The 10,042-nt window shown below is 42.9% G+C and overlaps 1 protein-coding gene across 1 annotated transcript in view; it reads left to right on the plus strand.

The window, feature by feature from the left end:
- LOC100468223 (cytochrome b-245 heavy chain) overlaps positions 1 to 8,409 on the plus strand; it is a 34,651-nt gene extending 26,242 nt beyond the window's left edge. Inside the window, exons 10-13 of the mRNA XM_002913478.4 lie at positions 684 to 846; positions 2,007 to 2,153; positions 4,639 to 4,763; positions 6,089 to 8,409. Coding sequence (XP_002913524.1) covers positions 684 to 846; positions 2,007 to 2,153; positions 4,639 to 4,763; positions 6,089 to 6,215 — 562 coding nt within the window. The 3' untranslated portion in view covers positions 6,216 to 8,409. The remainder of the gene's footprint in view (positions 1 to 683; positions 847 to 2,006; positions 2,154 to 4,638; positions 4,764 to 6,088) is intronic.
- The last annotated feature ends 1,633 nt before the right edge of the window (positions 8,410 to 10,042 follow it).

Raw genomic sequence — 10,042 nt, forward strand, 5'->3', positions numbered from 1 at the left:
TACTTATAAATCTTGTGTGAAATATAAAATACTTGAATCAAATATTAATAATGAATATTTCCAAAATCCTTTAAATATGTAAGGGTCAAGGCCAAGGTACATTAACTTTTCTAACAAACAAAGTTATAGTGTATCAAAGATATTCTTAAAATTTAATTGATATATGTTATTTGAGGGTAAATGCCGTATATTACTCGCTTCGCCCCCTTCTTCCCACATGCCTGAGATGGTGCCAGGCACTTAGTCGATGCTAAAGAAAAGCTTGTTGGTTGATTCAATGAATAGACAAATGAAAAGTGGAGATATTAAATTTACAAGATGCCATGACAGAAGATTCTCGCTTTACTTCAGTGTGCAATGTAAGCAGGAATTTTAACTGTGGGATGCCCTGGCAACGGGTACAGGTCTGTGTGTGTGTGTGTGTGTGTGTGTGGTAGGTGAAAGCGTGGAGAGATGAAAAAAATACCGCTGAGAGTTACCAACTGTTTTCAGTTAGCTAAAACTTCCCCTTCTTACTTCCAACCACAATGTTGACACCAAGTTGGTTACTTGAAAGCCATTTCGTAGAAGATATGTCCCAGTTTGATGTGACATATTGCACACCCCCAGTAAGAAGCTGCACCCCATCCCAGTCCAAAGCACAAGGCAGCTCTGTAACCGCCTCCTCACACGCTTCCCCCCAGGATAGCTGTGGATGGGCCCTTTGGCACAGCCAGTGAAGACGTGTTCAGTTACGAGGTGGTGATGTTAGTGGGAGCAGGGATCGGGGTCACACCCTTTGCATCCATTCTCAAGTCCGTCTGGTACAAATATTGCAATAACGCCACCAATCTGAAGCTCAAAAAGGTAAGTCCCTTCATTTTTTCAGAGGGCTTGGGGCAGTCCACACACTCTGCCGAGTGAGGCGAGAGAGAGCCTTCCGGGCAGAGCCTGGCGGAGACCAAAGGAAGTGAAGACAAGTTCCGGGTGGTTCCAGAGAGACAGACTTCTCATAAAAGGGCTCTTGGACAAGTCAAATGTGCTTGGAGATAAGCAAGTCTATTATTACAAGGAATATACTGCACTTATATAGCGTTAGGAGAAATTGGGAAGAAAGGAAGTGGGGACAGAAAGTGTTCCCAACCCCAGTGCAATAGCTACTCTTTTTGTGGATTCTCTTCCAGTATTTTCCCACGTGTTTACATACTCTTAGAAAGTTGTAAATATTGAGTATGTATGCAAAACATAGTGTTTTTGCAGTGTTGTCACAGGCTTTATAATGATCCTTTTTAATGATTCCTTTATGTCTCATTGAGAGGATACAGCATAATTTTTCCATCATCCTGTATTAGATATTGAGATTGATTCCTTATCCAGTCCCTCCTATACCTTTTTTTTTTTTTTTTTTTTTGCAAGGGGAGGGCAGGAGACACGTCCTTTCATGAAACTTTTACTTACTTTCTTACGGGCATCTCCTCAGCATAAATTCCCAGGACATTTTTTTGTCACAGGTAAATTTGGTTTCATTGCCCGATAAAGAACATCTTGAATAAAGCATGAGTCGTCCGAATAACTTTAGAGATAACCTCGAATAGGGACATTGAGCATACGTTGACTTTTTATTCTCCCCTTTCTCTCTTTACTATATGGAGGAGGTATGGGGAGAGCGGCTTTTTTTTCCTAGGAACTCAGCGATGTCTGGCATTAGCAGGCTAGCCTGCATCTCATTGGTTTTTCTGACAGGAGGTACAGAGGAAGCCAGGGATTTGAGGTGGGCAAGAGCAGACCCCGAGCTGATGCTGTTTTCCTCAGCCACGCATTTCTGAGACCAAGCTCTTTGTTGACTGCCCACAGGGTGAGGGCTTGTGCAGGTTCATGTGAGCTAGCTTGTGAAATGTCCAGAGCTTTCTAAAAACCTGTGTTCCTGTGTTTCTAGGTGTTCTGAGCAGCGGGAAAAAGCTGGGGGGGGGAGGGTAGAAATCCATATGTCAATTCTGATGAGGCCTCATGATCTCTTGCTCTTACAGATATACTTCTACTGGCTGTGCCGGGACACACACGCCTTTGAGTGGTTTGCGGACTTGCTGCAGCTTCTAGAAACCCAGATGCAGGAGAGGAACAATGCCGGCTTCCTCAGCTATAACATCTATCTCACGGGCTGGGATGAGTCTCAGGTGAGGGCGAGATCCCAGCTCTCGGGTCCTTCCCACAGTGCCCGGAGCTGACTGATTTCCCTTTGGTTATTGGAGTGTTTTGTGTACTGTTTTTACCAAGAACCGTTGATGGAGGTGGGTGACCCGGCCCGTTCACTCTCAGTCAGTATCCCCACATGTTCAGACTCCTGAAACTAGATTCAAAGCTGGTATCTGTGGAACCTAAGGAGTCACAAGGGAATAAGAGCCATGCCTTTGACCTTATCAGAGTCATGTTCGTACCAGGGGTCTCAAACCAGCTGGGCAAGACAATCCACGGGGTAATGGGAAGAAAATATTAGTAGTCATTCTCCCCCTCTTTATGCCTCTCTATCTCTACCTCTTATCTTTACATCTTTACACACACACATATTCATTTAATTTTATGTTTATGTGTATTTAACAATATGCATGATACTTTTAGTGAGTAGTAATAATAACTGCTCATAGTTATTAAGCATATACCATGTGCTGGGTATTTTTATTAGTGTTCACATAGATTGTCTAATTCAATCCTTACAACAGCCCTATGAAGTAGCTACTATTATTATCCACACTTTACTGATGAGGAAACCAAAGCCCAGAACAGGTTAGGTCATTTGTCCAAGGGCACCCAAGTAGTAAGTGGCAGAGGCAGAGTATTCCAGAGCCTACACTCTTAAGAATTCCCATTAGTTCATGATTATCATTTATAAATAAATCAAAATGTATTTAATGAAGATGATATATGTGTGCATATGTGCATATGTATATATGTAGATAGCATATATGTATGTGTATATATGTGTGCGTGATATAACATATAATGCATAATACATAACACATTATATATGTATGTGTGTGTGTGTGTGTGTGTCACCCCCTTCCCTCCAGGGACATTGAACAATGAAAACATTCTACAATTTATAAGACAGCCCCCCCAACAAAGAATTATCTGGCTTCAAATGTCAAAAGTGCTGGGATTGAGAAACTCTGAAACAAGTTAATGATTCCCAGGGGGTAAAATCTTTCTTTTCTGTTTTTAAAAGATTTTATTTATTTATTTGAGAGAGAGAGAGAGAGAAAGCACAAGCCCAGGGGAGAGGCAGAGGGAGAAGCAGGGTCCCTGCCAAGCAGGGAGCCTGATGTGGTGCGGTTCGATCCCAGGACCCTGGGATCATGACCTGAGCCAAAGGCAGCCGCTTAACCAACTGAGCCACCCAGGAGCCCCTAAATCTTTTTAAATAAGCAAACATCAGTGACTTGGCTTGGAAGCAGCAGACACAGCATGAGCTCCCCCTGCGTGAGGAGCTAAGGCGAGAGTCTCTGCCTATCCCTGGCCCGTGTCTCAGCTGGTCATGGCCACACATTGCCTCCTCCATCCTCGGCATCTTTCACACACACCTTGGATTGTGAAAACTGACTCTTCATTTGGGTTTTGGTGTATTGTTCATCATAGATCCTCCGAGTCTTAGAATGAGTCTTGTTGCAAATGTAGATCCAGGAACACATGACCGTGAACGTTGCTGCTCCAAGAAAAGGGATTTCAAGATTCCATTTCTGCAATTTAAAAACTAAACAACAACAAATATTTGATTAAAACAGAAACCCAGGGGGGAAAATCTATTACATATAAATTACTTGGCAGTTTTATTATTTAAGAAGCCAGACACAGTTTTTTAAGTGGGAAATTTACTTGCATTGAAGAATAACTATTTTGCTTTGCCAAACTGGTTCCTACAGGATTATTAAACCAGCGTGGTCACCCTTCTTAACGTCCTCCATGATCCATCCCCTGTCCGGTGAATTTAAAATCTGTTTCAAGTTTTAAATAAATTTGATTAACCGCTTTTATGAAAAATATCTGTTGTTGGAACTGAGGCCCCCTAGAATGGTAGCAGAAAACAACGTGTGATTATGTATACACACACATGCACACACACACACACACACACACACACAGAGACTAGCTTTAGGCTTGATTTGTTGTCTCATTATGTTGCCAAAATATGAGTGCATTTTAATCTGTGGTTGTTTTAGTTCTTAGCGATTCTCCTAAGGAGTGGGAGTCTATTAAGGCAAAGGGAGAAAGTCACATGTAGAACAGAGAGAAAAACAGTGAGAGAGAATTAAATCCTACCCACACCTTCAACGCCCAATGCCAAGTGCTGCCAACCTTCAATCTTCCCATACCCTTGCATCCCACCTTCCTGCTTTGCTCTCAGTGAGATATTTGTGCCTCTCCACTGGCACTCATGATACCCTCTTCTACAACTAGGATTTTTCACGTTGGCACTTCAAGGTCTGCCCTTCTAGATTGTAAATTGCCTGAGGAGATCCAGTTTGTCCATCTTTGCGTACCTTCTAGCCTTCAAATATATATATGGTTAGAATGGGTAGTGAGAGCTTGGCTTGTGAGATGCAGAAATATAGCTGTGTTTTTCTTAGAAGATGTCTCTTTTTTGTGAATTCATGTCCTTTCCGACAGGCCGATCACTTTGCCGTGCACCACGACGAGGAGAAGGACGTGATCACGGGTCTGAAACAGAAGACCTTGTATGGACGGCCCAACTGGGATAATGAATTCAAGACAATTGCAGGTCAACACCCAAAGTAAGGAGTCCCCCATCCCCCACCAAGGGGTTCTTGAGGCTCGCAGTCTGCTGAAAGCAACAGCTCCCAAGCACAGCTAGATTTGTATATTCTGAAAACTAAAAATACCCAGATTACTATATTCACCCCCAATAAAAGCTTCTAGATACGTATCACTTTACGAGGGAGGCTTTAGATCACACCAAAATTACCTGGACAGTGATTCTACAGAAAGATGCTCAGGGTGGGGGGGCCTCATCCCCCATCTGCCTTTCTGAACCTTGTTCCTCCCAAGTGGGGCCGTAACTCAGTTCTTTTCTTTCAGCTCCTAAGTCTCACTGGCATAGCTACTACTTTTAATTCAATACGATTTAGACTTTTATCATTAAGGAGATACAGTCCCCACTTACAGTTTTAGTTTTTGGGTCTAAAATCGTTAAGTTGCCAGACATCCTAGGGTCCTCTCTGCCTTCATTAAAGCTCTACCCATTCTGGAAGGTTGAGGGGTCCCTCTAACTTGCTAGAACACATGATAAACTTAAGAAATCACCACAAATATACCCTTCACGCCTCTGCTTTTTATCCTTTAGCAAGCATATGAATCACTCGGGGGTCCTTTCACAATGCAGATGCTGACTTAGCAGGTTTGGAGTGGGACCTGGAATCTACATTCTCTTTTTTTAAAGATTTTATTTATTTATTTGAGAAGGAGAGAGAGAGAGCACATGAGCAGGGGGAGAGCAGAGGGAGAGGGAGAAGCAGGCTCCCCGATGAGCAGGGCTCGATCCCAGGACTCTGAGATCATGACCTGAGCAGAAGGCAGACGCTTCACTGACTGAGCCACCCAGGCGCCCTGAGAATCTACTTCTTAAAAAGCTGACTAGGAGGCCACTGGTCTGGGACCACACCTTGAGGAACTAGGCTTTAGAGTCTAAAACAGAAAGGGATGAAGCCCCACCCAGCTGTTGGCAGAGTCTGCGAACCGAAAGCAGGTTTGTTCCTGATTTCTAGACGCTGGAGAGGGTTTGGGGATATAGAGCCCTGAAAGGAACTGGTCCACAGACTCACCACTTCACCACCATTTTCTGTGTGGCAGAGGTTTCTAGAAACTCTCCTCGAGGGCTATTTCCAAGGGAAGTCAACTGCCTTTTGCAACTGTCCCCACAAACAGGGTTGAACCACTCTCCCACAGGGTAATCTGAACAGGGCCCATAGTGGAAAAGACAAAGGAACAGGGGGACGCTGCCCTAGAGCCTAAAATCAAGAGGAAATACCCTCACGTGCTTTGTAGTCTGTCTCATCCAAAAGCCTGAAACTGTTTTATTTTTCCTTTCCTCCCCCCAAAGTACCAGAATAGGAGTCTTCCTCTGCGGACCTGAAGCCTTGGCTGAAACCCTCAGTAAACAGTGCATCTCCAACTCTGAGTCTGGCCCCCGGGGAGTGCATTTCATTTTCAACAAGGAAAACTTCTAACTGGTCTCTTCCCATGAGATCAATGCAGGTTATGCCGCCAAATACCTAACCCAATAATGTTAGTTGATCGTGTAAGTTCCCCGCCTTAAAAAAAAAAAAAAAGAGAGAGAGAAAATGAAACTATAAGGGGAAGGTTTCCCTGAAAGAAATGTTAAAAGATTGTTTGATAGTGATAATTTGCATTTGTATGGGCTTTATGGTTTTCAGAGCACTTTTACAAACGTGGTTTCATGTTTCACTCACAATAATGCCAGAGGAAGGTAGGACAAGGGTTCCTGGACTCAGCATTTAGGATAAAAAAAGAAAAAAATAGGGACTCAAAATGGTGAAGTAACTTCCCGAAGATTATGAAGCGTGGACCAGATCTAGTCCATGTGGCCCCAGGTTTGGTGGTCTTTCTGTGACACCAGGCCACCGGAAATAGGGTTTATATACTCCCAATAAGAAGCAACAGTCCAGGGAGTGGCCATTCATTTTCCGTTTTGTGTTGTCTTTGTATCATTACTGTCATAGTGAATGAAATCTTCCAAATACTTAGGAGATAATACATGCTGAGAAGAGCAAACACTTAAGAGTGACAGGATGGCCATGGGGCAGACTCCAGCTTAGCTTTGCTAATTCATGTATTAGTCAGCATTTACAATGATGCTTGGTAGAGTGGATACTCAGTGAAAGTTTGTTGAATGAATGAATGAAAAGACATTTAGAACCATACAAGACCCGGATAGAAATAATTTAAAGCCTTAAACTAAGAATTGTGACAAATATGTATCTAATATGCCCAGCTGCTTTAAATAGCATCTACCCCTTGTTTTATTTAAATACACACACAAAATAGCTCTTATTTGTGTGACTACTGGTTTATTGTTACATCATCATCATCATCAAATTGATGTCCTAGAAACCAAAATCCCCAGCTTACTGTGTAGGTATTGAATTCACACCCAGTAGAATGAGCTAGATACCCATGAGTTCAAGAGATAGTCTCTAAATCACTGTTAGTGTGGCCAGAAACAGGGTTTGGGTTTTTTTTTTCTTAGAACCACACTTATTTCTGGAAACTAAAAATAGCTTTATTTGCCCCACCCCGTGGAGCCACAGATATTTAGAACTACTTAACTTTCGTAATGGTTAAGAAAGAGAAGAAAGCCAGAGGCAGGGCACAAGACTGGGTTAGGAGAAAAGGGAAGAGCAGGGGGAAATAGAACAGGAGGAGAGTGAGAGAAAGCAAAAAAGGCAAAAGGGAAGGGGAGAGGTGGGGGTCTCACCCTGGTCACTTTCCACCCCAGATCCCTTAGTCTTGTATGTACTGAATGTCATTGAAGTGGGCTCACACCTATTCATTTTCTGTTGATTCCATGTGGCAATGAATCTCAGATTCTGGCTGCAAATTTTGATGCTGGGTGGGCACATTCAGAGGACCGAGATGCAGCAGTAAGAACTCGGTTGTTCCTTTGGGCTGCCGGGATTTGCAGGTCACTGCAGGTCCGTCCTGACAAGCCAGGCTTGCCGTGGGCATGTTGTGTCCCCAAAATGTCCCAGCAAGGCTTTTTCTCAGAGAAACTTGGGTCTGGCCTGTTCACGCTGCTCCCTAGGTATCTGTTCATTCATTCACCAAATTTTTATTGTGCTATTACTCTGACTTCAGGCTCTGCTGCTCACAGTCTCAGTTCTTCCCACCAGAGTGTGAGCGGGAGGCGGAACCACAGTTCTAAGGAGTCTGAGAACCTTGGCCCTCTCTAACCTCCGTGGCACAAGTAAAACCAACTCCATTTGTTACTCTGAACATGTGTCTCCAGGATTTTTTTTTTACCTTGATACCAACATAGTTACCAGGACAGAGAGCCCTGCCCTGTGTTACCCTGGTTCTGAGATGAAAAATGAGTGTAAGAGTGCTCGTCATTACTCGATTCTTCTCCCAAGCCCCGGGCTGCCAGCTGCCAGCACAGCTCTTCTGGCTTCTAGTACTTAGCGCTTAGTATCAGGTACTGAGAGCATGATTAAGCATTGTTTTTAATCTCAAGGCTATGAAGGCTTTTCTTAGTTCCCCTGCTTTTGCAATATCGCATTTATGAAATTTGAGTACTTGTAGCTGTTGTATTTGAATAGTTTGTGGGGACGGCGGGACCCTGGGAGATAATTCCTAGGAAGAATTAATAAAACTGTGCTTGACTATTAAAATAAATGAGCTCTCTTGGCGTCTGTGTTATCGATCTTCTTCGTATTAAAGGGTGGATTCACACAGCAAAGGTGTGCTCTGCCCCAATGGGGGGGGGGCGGAGATTCTCTGTGTTTTTGCATGTGACGGGCCAAACCCGTCACGATTTATGGGTTGGGAAGGGAAAACGGAGTACCGAGTCCGGTGCCCACATCCTGGTGACCCTCACGGCATTGGTAGGAGACAAGAGTGTCACCTCACGGTGTGGACACAATCTCAGAGGCAAAGAAGCCCTAGTATGAGACCTCTTTTTTTCGCTTCCACTCATTTTGTAGGCTCTAACTTAGCAGTGAGGTGTCGTCAAGTCAGATTGTGAATATATACACATGCTCACGGTTCTGTCTTGGCTGCTGTTCTGAATGAGTCCCTCAGTTATGATCTGCACGGTCTAGAAAATGGGTAGACGTGTGGGCATGTGTTCTTCTGGGGGGTTGGCAAGAGCTCCCCAAGGGGAGAGGACAGCACCTGAAACTAATGTCAGTAGGAAAAACAGCTAACATTTAGCAAAACACCTTCGAGTAAGCCAAACATTTTCCATACACTTCATCTAATCCCTTACGACACTGCAAGGTAGCCATTTTATCCCAATTTTGTTGATAAAAATGAGGCTGAGGAACGGAGGACAAACAATAGGCACAAGCCACCTCACAACTACTGTGTAACTGTGTCAACGTTAATGCGCGCCTTTCCGGTGAAAAAGTCCATGTTCTTTATACTACATTAGCAGATGAGTCAAGGTCTAAGTGACCAAGGATATAACCAAAGCTATCGCGCTAGGTACAGATTATGCGCTAAGAACAGATGGGTAACAGTGGCGGTATAAACCTCTAGTTTATGCCATCTAAATATCTTGGTATCTTAGTTTAGAAGCACTGGCTAACCCAATTTATGCTCATTTTTACTTTTATTGATTTATATTTATTTATAATGTTTCTTCAGCTTTATTGAGGTGGAATTGACCAATAAAATTGTAAGATATTTAAAGCATTACAAAGTGATGATTCCTCAAATGATTTTCCAAAGAACAACTTTTACCTATATAACCACAAGACAATGAACAAATCCAAGAAATTTAACACTGATACAGAACTATCATTTATTCTAGCGTCTATGGACAGGAGAATTTGTATCCTCCGTGCACCGCATTAGAGTATAGGTACTGTCAGTTTGTCCTGGTATTGGTGGTATTAAGTTCGATCACCAGATTTCTCTGTTACAAATGTAAAGGTTTCATTTTACTTTTGTAACTAGGAAGTCACATTTGGGTAATACTCTGTGACCATATGAATCTCATTTTCTCCGATAGCTTTTTGCCCAGTCATTTTAGCATAAATTAATGACATTTCACTGAATCAATTTTTCTAATGATGGTTACAAAATGATTACCACCATATCCTTAGCTAACTGTCCCGTTACTTAATTACCATTGATTTTTGGGGATGAGAACATATAAGAGTTAGTCTCTTAGCAACATTCAAGTATATAATACAGTATTATTAGCCATAATCCCATTCTGTACCTTAGATCCCCAGAACTTGTTCATCTCGTAACTGTAAATTTGTATACTTTGACAAATATCTCTCAATGTCCCCCACACCCCAGCACCTGG

This window comes from Ailuropoda melanoleuca, chromosome X (genome assembly GCF_002007445.2).
Source record: "Ailuropoda melanoleuca isolate Jingjing chromosome X, ASM200744v2, whole genome shotgun sequence".
In the NCBI taxonomy this organism is placed as follows: domain Eukaryota; kingdom Metazoa; phylum Chordata; class Mammalia; order Carnivora; family Ursidae; genus Ailuropoda; species Ailuropoda melanoleuca.